Source organism: Misgurnus anguillicaudatus, chromosome 23 (assembly GCF_027580225.2).
Source record: "Misgurnus anguillicaudatus chromosome 23, ASM2758022v2, whole genome shotgun sequence".
NCBI classification, from domain to species: Eukaryota; Metazoa; Chordata; class Actinopteri; order Cypriniformes; family Cobitidae; genus Misgurnus; species Misgurnus anguillicaudatus.
Window position 1 is genome coordinate 21,223,282 of NC_073359.2, and position 17,892 is coordinate 21,241,173.

Here is a 17,892-nt window from a genome sequence, read left to right on the forward strand (position 1 = left end):
TCAAATACAGTGAAGATCCAACTTTATTTAATTTGTCCACAGTGCTGACCATCATTAAATACAAACCAGCACCTGTTGCTTCTACCAAAAATTCACATAACCAGCTGCCTGTCTTCCCATCGAGCCGAATCAGTCCAGCACGGCACAATACAGCTTACGATCTCAAGTGCCAGTATTGTTTTTAAAAGTGGAGAGCCCTATGTAGATGCACTCCCTTCCCATGATGCTTAAGCGTCTAAACCCCTGCCCCCACCTCGAATCCTCAGCGAACTAGAGACATATATGAAGAAACAGGGTTTTAAAAACTTACAGGCTGTCCCTCTGGACGGGCAGGATGGTGTGGTCGGCTTTGAGAGGATTGGACCGGGCCTTCATACGCGCTCTTTCTAGCAGTCGCTTGGCCTGCTCGTGCCGAGGGCTCAGCGGAAGGTCGTCAGCCAACACAAAGGCCCTGTGGGCCGGTCGGAGAGAGAAAGAAAGAAACACGTCAGCTCCTGTGTAGAGTGAGGGGGGATTAAGTGGAGCGGGCCGTCATTACTAATTAGGCTGACGGAGGTTGAGTATGTTGTTGTACCCGATGTTATGTGGCAAATGGACATATGTTTACATTAATCAAATAAAAATGTTAAATATCAGTAGTAAATACAGATTTTTAATGCTAATAAGTAATATATGACAAAACCAGTTACTTCTCAGCGTGAGAAATACAAGATGTGACGTGTGAACTGACTGGAATGCGTGTGTCTCAATGTGAATGTGTGAGACTTGAGAAATTCACTATATTTGTATTGGACTCCACATTTTAAAGACTCGAGACCCTAGTCCTAATAATTGCTATTAATTATGGAAGTATTTTAACCACTATATGAAATGTCGGTTCTGTTTTTGTTTTTAACAGATCCTGCTTAGACGACTAGTTTTGGACAGGTTTCATCTGCGGGTGTGGGTGTCCTTTTCACAGTTTTATTTAACAGCTTCTTTTGACACTTTACAGACATAATGAAACCGTTTTCTTTCTATCAGCTGAGCCTTCAGAAAATAATCTGGGAATAATCAGCAAAATCACAAAACAATGTGTAGAGTTTGCTCATTAAATAAACTTAGGTGATTCAGAAAGCTACTATTATTGTCTGATAGTAAGAAGACTAACAGAAAATAATTGTTTGAAAGTGTTCATAAGTCAAGATTTCACTACATTAAACGTATTATATATACTACCTTAATTGACAAAGTACTACATTAACTTTACTAAATACACTGTAAATAACCTGGTAATTTCCCTACTGCCATCTGCTGCTGAGAAGTTGGTGGCTGCAAAGTTGTGAGATTTTGCTGTGCAGTGGCCTGCTGCTGCTGCCCTGTTTGTTGCTGACTGTCTGAGCGGTAATTAAAGTAATCAGAGAGATTGGCATGCGAGCAGAGAGATTCTTGTGCGAGCAGAGAGATTCTTGTGCGAGCAGAGAGATTCTTGTGCGAGCAGAGAGATTCTTGTGCGAGCAGAGAGATCGGCGCGCGAGCAGAGAGATCGGCGCGCGAGCAGAGAGATCGGCGCGCGAGCAGAGAGATCGGCGCGCGAGCAGAGAGATCGGCGAGCGAGCAGAGAGATCGGCGCGCGAGCAGAGAGATCGGCGCGCGAGCAGAGAGATCGGCGCGCGAGCAGAGAGATCGGCGCGCGAGCAGAGAGATCGGCGCGCGAGCAGAGAGATCGGCGCTCGAGCAGAGAGATCGGCGCGCGAGCAGAGAGATCGGCGCGCGAGCAGAGAGATCGGCGCGCGAGCAGAGAGATCGGCGCGCGAGCAGAGAGATCGGCGCGCGAGCAGAGAGATCGGCGCGCGAGCAGAGAGATCGGCGCGCGAGCAGAGAGATCGGCGCGCGAGCAGAGAGATCGGCGCGCGAGCAGAGAGATCGGCGCGCGAGCAGAGAGATCGGCGCGCGAGCAGAGAGATTTGTCATTAAAATAACCACTCCTGCAATGTGCAACGTTTGTTCCAAGGAAATCCCAGGATGCGAAAAGCACCCTAAACATTTCACAACCTCATCAGATATTTGAAGGTTAGTCATGTAAAGAAATATGCTTTAAGTTCATACGTTTATTTACGATGAAAGTTAGATATGTGCAGATTAATTCATTATAAAGGAAGTTTTGTGAGATTAAATTTAAGTTTTGTGATCGTTCTTTCAGTGATTGCTTTCACAAAGTTTATTCTCATTTTCTCATGCTACAAGACGACCTAATTTACCAATGCTTTATACAGCATCCATAAACACATCACAACATATTTTGTCTGTGTTAAAGCAACACTATGTAGTTTTTTTACCTTTAAATAATGTCTTTAAAATTATTTCAGTGATAGAACAACTCTTAACTGGACAAATTGTACTGTTGCTGCAACCTGAGCAGCCTCCTAGCTGCTACAAGCACACTCTGAAAGTGGCGGTGGAGGGTAGAGCACACAGCCCCGCCCCTCCCCCTGCCTGCAGAAGGGTGTCTGATACCAGGCACTGTTGCGCTTTTCAACCACATGGGGGAGCTGTAAGTCATTTTTACATGGAAACTACATAGTGTTGCTTTAAAGAATATAGCGTATATAAAAACGTATTATATTATTCTGTTATTTGATATTAATAATCCTGATTATACTATGAAAGGCAATAATCAACAATGATTTTTGTTTTAATCTTAATGTATTGAGTGCTTATTTTTCATCTGATATGCTTCTCTGAGCCACCTCTGTTTAAAGACACTTCTAATGCCGCTTTGCTTCATCATTTACATACTTTATGCATTAAATTACATTCATTTTATTATAATTAAAATATTTTACAATTTCATAGCATCTCACAGCATTATACAGTTGTTGCACAAATACATTTTTGGTAGTGTCAGTTGCATTTTTTTATCAGGGGATGTAAATCTGCTGTGGGTTTTCGACTGTGAATAATTTGTGCTTATATTTGCATATTAACGCTGTTAATTATTATCTTTAAAAGTTCAGCAGCAACCTCCTTAAAATGAAATAAAACCTCCATATATTGTTTTATGTTATAATATGGCATGCTTCATTATTCTGGAGATAGGAGCTGAGCTATTTCCTTTGTTCCTTAGTGAAGTTAAATATGAAGAGGATGCAGGAAAAGCAAATGATAAAATCAGCAGACGTTTTCTCCAGATCTCATGTTCCTTCCTGTCTTCTCTTTTAGATAAATTATGGAATCACAGAAACAGTGAACAGAATCACTTTGAGAAATTCAGTGTGCATGAATGACTGTGTGGTGCCCACCTTTGACTGGTCTCGCTGCCTTGAAGAGATATCCCAGAATCCAAATCACTATCATTCACGCCACAAACACCTGCGGAAACAGATCAAGATACATTTAGAGTAGGAATGACAGAGAATCTGATCCCTCTATACCCTTTTTCACACATGGAAAATGTGTTCAGGATTTGTCCATGGATCATTTGATTTTGGTTCATTCACACCGTAAGTGATTTTCTGTGCGTTCACACACATCCTGTAAAAATTGCATAAAGCAAGATGACCAGTCATGTTTTTTGGTGTTCGGTCCTCCACAAACCCACAACAATAAAAAGACGAAAACAAAAAAGATTTTTTTCCCCGTTTTTTAATTCATAGATAATAACTAATAAGATTTCAATGATATTTTGACCATTGAACCTTTTACATTTAAAAAATCTGGCCACCTTATGGTGCATTCACACCAAACGCGGTAGAGGCGGCAAAAACACGCTATCCGTGCGTAGTTGGATGCTTGAACATTTGATTTTACTCACTTCATTCACGCGTGAAATTCTAGTCATTCGTGACATTCACACGGAAATTCGCTTCTGCGACTCCCCTCGCTTCCTGTAATCGCATCACTACTACAGCAAGGTCCTGATTGGTTAACGCAGCACAAAAATCCACCAAAGTTTAGATTTTTCAATTCCCGCATTTCCAGTGGCAACGCTCAATTCGCGCCGCAGAATGCAGTTCACGTCTTTGCATTGACTTAACATGTAAATCACTCGCTCTTGCCGCCTCTACCGCTTCTGGTGTGAACCCTGCATTAGTGTGACGTGTTATGTAACTGTAATCGTGATGCACTAGGTGGAATTTTCCGCAGATTCTTAAATTTGCTTATTATCTGTGACATTACTACGACAGTAGCGCTCCTGCCTTTTGTTCACACAGGACTTGATACGCCAATGTTATTAGGTCCCTATTTCTGGAGCAATCCCACAATCATTTCCAGGACGTGTTTGCTTTACACAGAAGGCAAATTTTATGATGACAATTTTTTGCGGTTTAAAAGGGGCCTAAATCCCCAAAGGAAGTCAGAAGGTTGTCCGGTAAAAATAATATTTTTAAATTTACTTCTGGAAACTCTGCTTAGTGCGGCACACTACAACGTGAGTTATGCAATAATTTTAGATTTTCTTACATAAAATGGCTAAAACGTTACCATTAACATCACTCACCATAATATTATAAAATATAATTTTTATACAATAAAAATTATTCTGCACATTTTTTACTTTGCAACTTTATCCTAAAACGCAAAAAGCAAACAAACCCAACGCACTGCTTGTTTTTCTTTCGTCTTTATGTCCTCGATCTCACAGCCACTTTTTATCTGACTTTTATTTAATCTAATTCCTATCTCTCTGTTCCCTCATATCTGGATTATTCAGCGCTCATGTCTGTATGACCTCTGTATTAAGGAGGTTGTGTGCACACACGGCTTGTAATCCTCAAGAGTAATCTGTAAACGTGTTGAAGCAGACAATGTCATCTCATCACGCTCTCGACATACACTAAATTAGGATTAGCATAATTATATCGCCCTTTACGATGACGCGGATTACATCTGCGCTTCTCGAAACAAAATGGCTTTACCTCTCCCGCCAGCACGGGTCGGGTCCTCTAATCGCTGTTCTGGGTTTGTTGACTGGTCACCTTCATTGTTTTTGATCTGGGCTTTCTGCAGCATCTGTCTGAGAAGGCCACGGTTCATCTCGACCCTTTCAGCCAGCGTCGGCGAGCTCCCGCCGCTACACACGCTCTCCAAACTGTCGGCCCGCCAGAGTCCGGTCTGCAGCACCTCGCCGTGATTGTATCTGCGAAGGTGGCTTTCCAAGCTGTCAGATCTTTGCAGTTCCCTCGGAAACTTGGGGGCCATTTTGGAGGGGCCATTTCCAGTTGGTGTCTCTGGCACACTAGACCTCCAAAAGCACTTAGGAGGCATCAACGGCCTATCACATGGTGAAACCTGGTCCTCTTGAGTTCCAGAGAGGTTTTCCCGACTCGCCCCTTCTCCGAGTCCACTTGGAGATGCCAGCATGGCCCCAGAGGAGCCACATGTCCGAGGTTTTTGGGGTTCCATCTCATCATCGCTGCTACTAGAGCCCCAAGCGTCAGTGAGAGCATATCCCAACATGAATGATCCCGGCACAACCCTCTTGTCTTGGTTTGTATAAACAACTTTGCGCTCAGAAAGAGATTTGACCTTGGACTGGAGAGCCGATACCGCAGAGTCTTGGGTTTGCTGATTAAGAGGAGACGATGGGGCAGACGAGGAGCCAAGCTCTGGGCTGGTGCTAGAGGGATGGCAATCATCTACCTGTTTGGGTTCTGGTCCCTCCCTGGGGTGGACGTCAGTGTTTCGGGAGGCATTAAAGAGAGGTTCGGCATCCTCAGATGTGACTGCGTCCTCCATGGCAGAATTAGAGAGTCAGTGGAGCATTATGATGGCTGTGGAAACAAAAGCAAGATGAAATGTTTTTAAACAACTAGATGTTACAGCACCAGACTGCTTTTAAACCTCCAACTGTCGTAAAACAGACATCTTGACAGCTTTAAATTAATAAACCTAAGATGTTCAGGTATTAGGAACATGCACTTAACATCTGGCAACCATTATCTAAGATCACTGGGACGTAGAACGGAAAAAGCAAACAAGTTTCCTCTGTGGGAAATTTACAAATGAGTGAGTTTTCTGGGAGATTAATTTGATTTAATTGGTCTTCTCTAATGAGATGATGCTTAAGGTTTTTTCCTCCAGGTACCATATGCGTGTTCACGCTCAGATGCACATCACTGTTTGAGTAAGCTGAAATTGTCTGAACACAAACACGGACAAGGAATTTAAGGAACTTTCAACTTGACATTCGCGCATTCGGCAGATGCTTTTATCAGGCTATTACAAGGTATGCTTTTTATCAGTACGTGTGTTTATTTAGGATCGGACCCATCATGCCATGCTAAAAAACAACTAAAACCAGCCTAAGCTGGTTGGCTGGTCTTAGGTTGCGTGCACACCAAAGTATTAATAACAAATACAAATATCACAACATCATTCATTGACTGATAAAAAAGCTGAAGTATCACAGCAATCAAAGCGCTTAGCTAAAAGCTGGCAAAAAAGCTGGCAGTCGGCATCCGTCTGCAGTTTTCAGCCTATTTAATGCTTTGGTTTGCACGCCCCATTGCTGGTTTAAGATGGAAGTAGCCGGTTTAAGCTGGTCCTCACAACCTGGCAAAGCTGATCTTTGAGCCTGGTCAAGCTGGTTGGTCAGCTGGTATATTAGCTGGTCTTTCAGTTTGACCAGCATGACCTAGGGTTGGGCGGTGTATACAGATTTGGTCAAAAAAAAAATCGCAGCGGGATACGTGATAAGACAAAATGTCTATATCGGTACACTCTCAGAGAAAAAAGGTACAAAAATTGTCACTGGGATGATACCTTTTAACTCTTTCCCCACCATTGACGAGTTATCTTGTCAATTAAGAGGAAACATTTGCATAAAAAAAGTGTCTCTGAATTCGCGTCATGGGAGGGCCTTTCATAGGCTTCTGCGACTACGTTCACTTCCTGATTGGTTAACGTGGCGCGCTTTTCCGCCAAAGTTCAAAATTTTCAACTCGCGCGTTTACAGCAACAACACTCCATTCGCGGCATACGAGGCGGAAACGCTTCTACGTCGCTAAACGCCTCATTCGCGCCGCGAGACCTCCAGATGCGCATTGAATTAACATTGAAATCACCTGCGCTTCTCGCCTCTACGCGGCTGTTTTGAACGCAGCATAAGAAAATTCCTTCACAAAAATGCAATTATTTCAGTTTTTTGCTAAACAAAATATTTTTAAAGACAAATACCCATATTTAAGAGTTTGTTTGTTTGAAAGCAGAGGGTCTGTTCTTTCATTTGATATATTTGTAGGTTTGTATATTTTAGAAGAAAATTTTCCTGGAAGGCATTTTGTGAAACTTTTGTAAAATTCATAAAAAATGTGGCGGGCAACTTTTCAAAAAATATCTGGTGGCGAATGAATTAAAAAGGTCCTAATATGTTCCATTTTGGTACAGATATGTATCTTTAAGGTAACAGTATGCACCTTTCAGGTACAAAAGTGTACTTTTTGAAAAGGTACCACCCCAGTGACTTTAATCCACCCTCCTTCTTTGCAACAGAAGCGTTGCCAGAAATGTACACAGAGGTCAGACGTAAGCTTTCCAACCCGCTCGCATGTTGTACAGCTGTATATTTTAAAAAGGGAGAAAAGCCCCGTTTCAATTTTATTTTCACCATAACCTGTTTTATTAAAGATGATTGTGACATCTCACACGAGGCGTTGACATGCGTGTAAACATTTATTAAATTTTTTAGAAAAGGCAGAGATTTATCATATTAAATTATAACATATAACAAAATTACATAGGTATGAGTTTGGGTCAATATTGCCCTGAACAGCTAAAAAAGTATCTTCAACACCCACTTAACCAGGCTGGGAGACCAGTTGAAACCAACTTAGGGTATTTTTAGCTGTTTTTTCAGCAAAGTGACCTTTCGAGCTGCTAACAGTGAGCACCAGGAATGGTGTCTCGAAAAATTACATCTAGTTGTTCAATGACTAGTGACTGCAACATTGGCCAGCGACCTTGACTTTGTCAAAAGATTAGAAAAATGTATCTACTAAAAGGACAAACATTCTGACTTAATGTTGTCAAGTATAAAAAAATAGGATTGTATCTCTTAACTAAAAAAAAGCTGTTGTTGACAAAAAAAATTTGAGAAAAATAATTAAAGTATTTTAAAGGAACACTGTAAAAAATGATATTTTAATCAATATATATTTTAAGTTACTTTAACTTAAGCAATTTTAACGTGTTTTTCTAAGTTATGTCAACAAGTCAAAACTTAAAGTAGGTTGAACTGACTTGCATAACCAAGTTGTTTTAACTTTATGCTGCATTTTTTTCCTTACAGTAAATAAATAAAAAACATCATAGATGATGCTTGCTTTTAATTCTTGCTTGAGTTGTTTACCTTGTGTGCCTTAAATTACACTTTCATCATCTAATAAGAAAGGATTTTAATGCTTTCAATACGATCACAAGATCTTCTTCTGTTTATAAGCCCACGGGCGCTGACCCTCAGCACACACAGGGGTCACAGTGTCGAACCAGGAATGAAAACACAATCATCTATGGTGGTAAAGGGTCTCTCGCAAGGGACCACTCCACTCGTCTGACATTTATTTAACACGAGGGATAACAGAGACATAGGTCAAGAAAAACCGTGTCACGAGCACACAGCACTTCATCCAAAGCCCTGACTCAGACACAGGTGGCTACGAAAGCTAGACCAACGGCTATAACTTTACATCTACACACAGGCAAAATTCGGAGGAATAATTTAGAAGGATTCTTAAGGATCTTACCTCGTTCCTATTTCGTCTTTCTGACTTCCAAAGCAGCCATGTGTACCCTTTCAAAACCCATTTTAAGATTTTAAACGCTGGTTACACGCAGCTGGTCAAATCCCATCATGGTCTAGATTCTGCTTTGCTTTCACTTCTGAGCGTTTCAAAGCCACATTTCTCCCTCTCTCTCTTTTGCTCCAGCTGTTGTGAGACAGCTGAAAGTGAGGAAAAGTATGCTTGGTACACTCCCACTTTTTAAGGAAGCAAAGTTGGCATTTTAATCAGTTGCCTTCTCTTCCACAAGCACAGGAAATCACTCATCGCACACCACTCTCACACGACTCCTCTCGTGTTACCCGGTAAGGGACCGGCTGTAAAAGTTGACTACATGTGCAAAGATCCCTAGGTTACTATGGAGACAGTCATGACCACCTTAGAGAAAAACTGACTTGGGAAAAGGTTCTATTGGAGGAGCTGCCCGGTGGCTCCGCCCACCGGCGGGAGGGGTGTAATTCTACCCTTCAATTGGGGAGGAAAGGAGATGGAAGAATTCTTAAAAGCTGGGCAGAGGAAGTTCGGAAATCTCCAGGCACATATTCCGACTGCCAAGGAATTTCCTTTGTTGATTGTGAACGTGGATAGGACTTGCGCCTCTCTTTTTTGTTCTGGACATGAGCTGGACATCTTGGTGACCTTGACATTATGACAGTATCACTGTATGGTCCAACTTGATTATTTTTCTTGCACAGTAAGCACTTGAATTGCTGATCTGAGGCCAGTTATGAAGGAAAGCCAGATGTAGAGAGCACTGGGCTGGGTCCAAGGACGCATGAACTGCAAGACAAAAAAAATGAATAGACCTTCTCATTTGTGCATGCCATAGAAACAGACAGAACCCTGCCTAACCTTTTTCTGGTTGAAGAGAAAAGTATAGCTCAGTAATAGGGGTATGGACAAACCGCACTTGCTACAAACAGAGCCAAGTTGCTTAATTTAGTTATTATGTTATAGTTATATTTTTTGCATATTTGTGGTTTTAGTCACATCACATTTCAGCTCAAAGTACCTTATTTTACCATTTTTATATATCATATATAATTAGTTCTGAAAATTGTTTTGTTTTTTAATTTTGTGTACATATGTCCTGTATTATCTATTTGTATATTAAAGGGCACCTAAGCAAAATCCACTTTTACAAGGTGTTTGGACATCATGTGTGTTGGCAGTCCACCCTACGATGAACAAAAAATCCACCCGCTTCTTGTTTTTAATCTCCATTAAACCAAAGCAGTTTCATTAGAAACTCCTTTTTGATTCTCTTATCAATGTGAGGTCACATTAATAACACCCCGCCCACTTACAGTCCTGCATTACCAAAGTTTCCACCCTCAGCAAGTTGTACTCTGTCCACTAGATACAATTGTCTCAGACTGTAGTAATCAGATTGTTTTTAACTTAAAGCGCTCACTGTCTGTTTGTAATGAAGTGAGGAGCTGTAGCTCATTTGCATTTAAAGGTACAGTGCGTTTTTGCTCCTCCCCAAATAGGGGCATTTTGGATTTGCCATAATAAATGATCTGTGGGGTATTTTGAGATGAAACTTTACAGACACATTCTGGGCACACCTAAGACTTATATTACATCTTGAAAAAAGGCCATAATAGGTGCCCTTTAATAAAAAAAAAAGGGGAAATATAAATATGGATGGACCTTTAAACTTTGCTAAAACAACAAATCGGGTGGTGGTGGCTTAAGACTTTTGCACAGTACTGTATATAATGATTTGAATTTAAATGATTTATACTTTTTTTTTGATCCGGACGACATAAAATTCTAAGGCAAATAAAGTTTTTTTAATTGCTAGGTTACTAACTAAATATTGTTTTAAAATAAATTATTTTAAAACTAATATGTGTGTCAATTACCATGTGACAAGTAGCCATGTTATATAATATAATCACAATATATAGGTGTTTTGTATACATTAAACAGCCTTTTATATACAGTAGTGGCCAAATGTGATGTCCAATTTTGAACAATGAACATATTTGCTTTTTAAAGATATATTATGCATATTTAATATGCATTTTTAAGACGAGTAAAATTGGTGTATGCATGTTGCATTAGTGTGTTTGGCATATAAACTGAATTTCACGGTTTCATACGTTTTGTACCACACATGTATTGAAAAATGTATTTAATCTGAAAGGGGCATTAAGGAAAGACATTTTACCTCACTTTTAATTTTGACATCACGTTCGACCACTAGGCCTACTGTGTGCTTACATTTGATAATACAACTTCTAAAGCACTGTTAAAACAACATACTAACACGTTTTGACATGAATGTATTCATATAAGTCAGTATTAAAATACACACGTGTAAAATTAGTGACCAAAATGCAACGGGAAAAAAATTATGACAGACGAATTTCTCTGACACTTACCTGCCAATCAATCGTGATCGTGCCGTATTTACCGCATAGTTATCACTCAAGATAGAATAAATGCTCTTGAGTATATATCTATCTAAAGTTTTCAATGACTTTGCTCACAATTGGTTCGGTTGGATAATCTGTCCAAAGATTAAAACAAAACTAAATCTGGCGAGGCAACATTTCAATCTGGCCCTCACTGACCTCTCCACCAGCATGAGTGAATATGGCTCAGATGAGATTATAACCGTCACTGGATTTGTGACGTCATCCACTGATCCCAGCTGTTTAATCGGACCCTGAAGTCAGATTATGTGGCTATTCCCAAAACTGTTACCAGTAATTGTAAACTTGACTTTATGGAACGTAAATTATAAAATGGATCACAAAACAATTTGGTTTACATGATATTTTGTTGGTTATGTTTGCATTTACTCACACTTCACCCAATTACGGTCAAACTGCTCCATCTAGTGGTAATAGAAAGATACTGTTTTATTAACTATTTCTAGCAGTTTCTTATAGCCTATGTGTGGCTTTTCCATAATTAGAAAATAAACAGTAGTGGATAATTGGGACTTATAGTAATATTTTTAATATTAGATACAAATTTTATAATAATAACTGACAGCTAAATGGCTGCAAATAACAGTAAGTAACTTTAACCATTTAATAATGCTAATTTACATATGGCGTAAAAAAGCCTAAATTTTTTTATTTCGACGTTCAATTTTTTATATATTATTATTTTTATTTTTAAATCCCTTGCAAAAAATAATAAACACGTCACGAATGTGTTTATAATTTTTTGATTCAGTTATAATTTACTATAAAAACGATAAAAGTCATATTATTTTATCTGCCCCGATTTTTTCGAGTCAGTAAAAATTGTAAACAGTTATTAAAAGTCTTGTTGGTCATATGATGTAATGACATCAGCTGAGCTGATAGGAAAGGGATGCTGCTGATGTCACAGCGCTAGTCGGGCACGCGCTTCAAATATTTACACACAGAAATAGGGTACGTTTCCTTATTTTAGCAATTTATTAGTCGCATTCGGTAGATTCATTTGTTATATGAAGTGTTTGGCTTGGTTTTGAAAGGTGTTTGGACGCGGACGTGTGTTGCTTTTGGTTTGTTGTCGTATTTTTCCAACAGTCGCAGCTGTCGAGCTCGTGCTAACTCAAAAACTGACAGTCGGCGAAGTTAAACTATAACTAACTGTATTTACAGTCAAATATCTACATATGTTTGCTATTATACGCGTAAATATCCTCGCATGTATTTGGAGTCAATGTGTTATGTTGTTTTTTGCAGGTTGTTTTTGGAGGATGGCGTTTGTGAAAAGCGGGTGGCTGCACAGACAGAGTGAGTTTTTATTGAAACTGACTTTAAAGGGATAGTTCACTCAAAAATGATAAATCTGATATAATTGACTCACTCTCATGTTGTTACAAACCCGTATAAATGTCTTTGTTCTGATGAACACGAAGGAAGATATTTTGAGGAATGTTTGTAACCAAACCGAACATGAGCCCCATTCACTTTCATAGTGGGGATAAAAGAATACTATAGAAGTGAATGGGGCTTGTGATCGGTTTGGTTACAAACATCCCTCAAAGTGTCTTGTCTTGTGTACATCAGATAAAAGAAAGGTTTGTAACAACATTAGAGCGAGTAAATGATGACAGAATTTTTATTTTTGGGTGAACTGTCCCTTTAACTCATTACTTAATCTTAGTTATTTTAAGGTCGTATTAAATGATCTATTAGGATCTTTATTGTACTTAATCCAAGAGACTAAATGGCACTTTTATAATTTAAAACCTAACATTAATAAATTATTGAGAGGTGTAAAATGTTAAAGGTTTCTTAGGTTAAGGTTTGGCTTTCTTATTTAAACACTTTAAAAATGCATGCGTCAAAAGTTGTTCCTCTTTTTGCTAACTTATTTCATGATAAGTTCTCTTTCTCGGGCCCTATAGTGTCCAAGTCTAGGAAGTTGCCTACCTTGTGAGCATTTAGTGTATTAAACACTAGTATGCTGACGACCAGCCTACTTAAAGGGATAGTTCACCCAAAATTAATAATTCTGGCATAATTTACTTACTCTCATGTTGTTACAAACCTGTATACATTTTTTTGTTTTGATGAAAACAGTGGAAGATATTTTGAGGAATATTCATGAGCCCCATTCACTTCCATAGTATTCTTTTTTCCTACTGTGGAAGTGAATGGGGGTTATGATCAGTTTCCTTAAATGTCTTACTTCATGTTTATCAGAACAAAGAAATTTATACAGGTTTGTAACAACATGAGAGTAAGTAAATGATGACAGAATTTGCAATTTTGGGTGAACTATCCCTTTAAAGTCCTTGTAAATTTTTGATGTCCAGAAATGCTATGAAGGTTGATAGCTCATTGAAACTTTACGGTTGTTTTTTTTAATCAGAGCACCATCTTGCGTCGCTGGAAGAGGAACTGGTTTGACCTCTGGTCTGATGGACGTCTGGTCTTCTACGATGACCAGCAGCGACGGGACATGGAGGATCAGATTCACATGAAGGTGGATTGCATCAACATCCGCAGCGCCAATGCGTGTAAAGGTGAGTGTGAATTACACTTCATCTACAGTCATGCAAACCGTCATTTAATTGTATACTGGAAATTATTTTGTGGCCTCTTTAGTTTATTTTTGTAAAAACCCAGATAAAGTCATTGCATAAAATCATCCTACCTAGATAATGTAAAGAACATTCAGTGAAAAGATAACATTGATATCTTTAATATTGACTGAGTAAAGTCATTTTTCTGCAATTAGATTGTAAGACTTTAGCCAGAATTGCACATAAAGGGTCACATTTTTCGGTAACACTTTACAATAAGGTTCATTAGCTAACATTTGTTACTGTATTAACTAACATGAACAACCATGATCAACACATTTGTTATAGTCTTTATTAATCGTTGTTATAAGGAATAGTCCATTTTCTTAAAAGAAAAATCCAGATAATTTACTCACCACCATGTCATCCAAAATGTTGATGTCTTTCTTTGTTCAGTCGAGAAGAAATTTTGTTTTTTGAGGATAACATTGCAGGATTTTTCTCATTTTAATGGACTTTAATGGACACCAACACCCAACACCCAACTCAACACGTAACAGTTTTTTTTCAACGGAGTATCAAAGGACCACAAACGCTCCCAAACGAGGCATAAGGGTCTTATCTAGCAAAACGATGTCATTTTTGACAAGAAAAATGACTTTTATGTCAGTTTATTGTTTAAAATGGTCCGCAAATATGCGTTTTATATATGTAACACGTATCCTCCCTACATCAGTACGCATTTACGTTAGGTCGCGCTGGACCGACCTAGACGAAAAGTTGTGGTTTAAAAGTGAATATTTTTTAGTTTTCTTGTCAAAAATGACAATCGTTTTGCTAGATAAGACCCTTATGCCTCGTTTGGGATCATTTATAGTCCTTTGAAAAAAACTGTTACGTGTTAAGTGTTGGTGTCCATTAAAGTCCATTAAAATGAGAAAAATCCTGCAATGTTTTCCTCAAAAAACATAATTTCTTCTCGACTGAACAAAGTAAGACATCAACATTTTGGATGACATGGTGGTGAGTAAATTATCTGGATTTTTATTTTAAGACAATGGACTATTCCTTTAATGTTAGTTAATAAAGATAATTCTGTTCATTGTTTGTTCATGTTAGTCCACAGTGCATTAACTAACATTAACAAGATTTTAATAAAATATTGAAATTAACATTAACAAAGATTAAAAATGCTGTATAAGTGCAGTTCATTATTAGTTCATGTTAACTAATGTAGTTAACTAATGAACCTTATTGTAAAGTGTTACACATTTTTCCAGCATGACATCAAAGCACTGTATTAATAATGCTATTACATGTCACATGACAGACATGCAATGTGAAGTTGACAAACTGTTTGTTTATCATTGGTTTCAGAGCTCACGCCACCTGACGGCAAAAGCAAAGATTCCCTCCTGCAGATCGTCTGCCGGGACGGTCGTGTCATAAGCATCTGCGCAGACAGTGCAGATGATGCTTTGTGAGTCATTTGAAATCCTACATTTGGGGACATATCATGAAAATCTGACGTTTTTCTATGTTTAAGTGCTATAATTGGGTCCCAAGTGCTAACCTAGAAAATGTGTAAAAGATCAACCCAGTCACTTAGTTTTGGTAAACCATTCTCTGCAAGCATGTGAAAAATAGGTCATTGAAATTTGGCTCCCCTTGTGATGTCAGAAGGGGATAATACCGCCCCTTAATCTGCCCTATCCAACCACGGCATTGACATTTAGTTCAGATATGAGCTCATTATTTGCATTTTAAAGGACACACCCAAAAATGGCACATTTTTGCTCAAAAACCTACAACGTGGCAATTTTAGCATGCTTTAATAAATTATCTACATGATATTTTGAGCTAAAACTTCACATATGTACTCTGGAGACACCAAAGATTTATTTGACATCTTAAAAAAAGAAATTTGGAAATCATTGTTTATTTGTTTTCTATCAGGGCATGGACCATAGCTCTACAGGACGCTAGAGTCAATATGGTGAGTCACTGTGTGCTTTCATAACCTTATTATGGGTGGGGAAAGCAAACGCATGTTTACCTTTCCAATAGCCAGGAGGGAATCTGCAAACTTTTCCACAATTATTTTGGACCAAAATCTATGGACTTCTGTTCTGTTATATTTCTGTTTGTAGGTTGTGGCACCCAATCAGATTGGTTTTGCTGAGGAAGCATCAGCCCCTCCTCCCTATTCTGAATTAAATCCATCTCCGCAGGTAACATATTTTAAGCAATCTGACAGCTATTTATCTTTCATAAGCAAACATTAAATTTTTGGCTTTATTTTTGTGATTAGGTTTACTACCCTGATGGCTATGGAGGGTACGTGCCCCATCCTCCACCTTATGCTACACAGATGGTGTACTCGGCAGATGGACAGCAGTATGCAGTCAACTACCCTTATCATTATCAAGGTGATGATGCCTTTATTTACATTTGCAGAGGCTTTACATGACCTTGTTTCTACAAGGCAACAAATATAAAGTTTATTTTCTCTTGTCAGGTGGTTACACACCCGGCGTCAACCATGTTGTAGTGCAGGAGCGTCGCCGGGATGACGCAGGTGACGTTGCTCTGGGAATGTTAGCCGGCGCTGCGACAGGATTGGCCCTTGGCTCTCTGTTTTCTGTATTCTGATGTCTCTTTTTTTAAACTAAGCTTAACCCTTAAGTCCCCTCTGATCAAGCAACCTGCAGTTGTTTAACTTTAGCCTTTACATGTAACGTACGCTGTAGGTCTAATCAATTTGTCTTCATACCAAAGTTTTATTGATACTTTTGACACTCCAAATAGTAGAGTTGAGTCAAAAAGTACTAGTTATATCAATAACTTTAATCTTGAAATGGTACAGTCCCTGAAAATTGATTAAATTGATGATGGGCAAACCAAATATTTTTTTCTTTTTGATCTGCATTAAAGAAACGGTTCACTCAAAATAGATATTGTGACATACTTCTAGATTAATACTTAAAAACGTATTTTTATTAAACAGTACCTTAATGGTTAAGTTGGAAGGAAGGGTTGTAATACAGTATAACTCATTATGTTAGTTGATGATTATTATATGTGCCAGTTGGAGTTGGTCATGTTATTATTCACGAATGAATTAAACTAATCCTTCCACTTCCATTTCCCATATTTTCATGTTTGTTTTTTGTTGGTGGCCTTTATTTAATATTTTGTTGTGCTCAGTATTTATTTTGCATTTCTGGAGAATTTACAACATCCTTTATAAAATTATTTATTTTGTTTGTTTGTCATTTAAATGCTATGTTTCGTCTCGACTCCTGTTTACGTGTGGATATTTTGAGTTCATCTAAAACGTTTAGCTATCTCAAATGAATTAGCACAATTATTCACAATGTTTGTGACCGAACGCTTCAGGTGGGATAACTACAGGGAAGTTACTAGAGACGCACAGATGTATTTTCTGGTAATGTGGCTTTGAATATACTCTTGAATTTATTGTAGCATTTGCACAAAATTGTGTGATTGAATTTGTTCTTTGCTGTTGTGTGTATCAGTGCTTTGAACTTATTTATGTAACAAGTGTTAAAGCTTAATCATACTATGTAAAATTCTGTTCATTCGGGATGTTTCAGGTTATGGATTTCAGATCATTGTTTGGCTTTGAGACCGATGATTCAGAAAAATGAAGTCTTGCATCCAAAAACATATTCGATTGAGTCCTTTTAATTGTGCTGTTTGTTTTTGCTCTTTTTTGCTTTGCTTAGCCCTTACAAAGTCTTTCATTGCAACATATTAATGTTATGTTGTAAAATGTATACACGATATATATATTAAATAAGCAGTGTGTTATTAATAAACTATTAAATTAAGACGACTTGTCATGTTGTCTGTTCGGTACATTCAAATAACCAAGGTTCCCACACTTTAGTTAACTTCAAATTCAAGGACCAATGGTGAGGTTTAACAACAAAAATAGGGTGACGCGGGAGCCAGGAAGTATATCACTTTCTAAAATATTGCCAAAGACGGCGTTACAGGGACGCAGGAAGTATGGCAAGGGAGACGTAGCGTCTCGTTCCCTTCTCAGGGAACAACAGTTACATACGTAACCCGAGATGTTTTCATGTGTCAAACACAACTATGCAAAAAAGCATTTTTGGT

General features: G+C 38.5%; 2 protein-coding genes across 6 annotated transcripts in view; one reads left to right on the forward strand and one right to left on the reverse strand.

Annotated features, from left to right (window-relative positions):
• The window catches only part of kiaa1614 (KIAA1614 ortholog), a 49,338-nt gene extending 37,948 nt beyond the window's left edge, over window positions 1-11,390 (reverse strand). The window contains exons 1-6 of one of the 4 annotated variants that reach the window (XM_055218424.2): window positions 11,153-11,390; window positions 9,155-9,539; window positions 8,724-8,920; window positions 4,899-5,753; window positions 3,282-3,351; window positions 311-451 (exon numbers count right to left, since the gene is read on the reverse strand). In XM_055218424.2, coding sequence (XP_055074399.2) covers window positions 311-451; window positions 3,282-3,351; window positions 4,899-5,718 — 1,031 coding nt within the window. In that variant the 5' untranslated portion in view covers window positions 5,719-5,753; window positions 8,724-8,920; window positions 9,155-9,539; window positions 11,153-11,390. The other 3 variants (XM_055218421.2, XM_055218423.2, XM_055218422.2) reach the window with 3 other exon arrangements.
• A 664-nt stretch (window positions 11,391-12,054) lies between these two features.
• Window positions 12,055-17,600, forward strand: plekhb2 (pleckstrin homology domain containing, family B (evectins) member 2). 2 transcript variants are annotated; one of them, XM_073862182.1, is made up of 8 exons: window positions 12,055-12,160; window positions 12,458-12,504; window positions 13,590-13,746; window positions 15,124-15,226; window positions 15,703-15,742; window positions 15,897-15,977; window positions 16,058-16,175; window positions 16,265-17,600. In XM_073862182.1, the coding sequence occupies exons 2-8, from the start codon at window positions 12,472-12,474 to the stop codon at window positions 16,396-16,398; spliced, it is 666 nt and encodes a 221-aa protein (XP_073718283.1). In that variant the 5' UTR covers window positions 12,055-12,160; window positions 12,458-12,471; the 3' UTR covers window positions 16,399-17,600. The 2 variants fall into 2 exon arrangements, with proteins under 2 accessions (XP_073718283.1, XP_073718284.1); XM_073862183.1 differs by having other exon boundaries at window positions 12,071-12,160; window positions 12,458-12,510; window positions 13,596-13,746.
• Window positions 17,601-17,892: the final 292 nt, after the last annotated feature.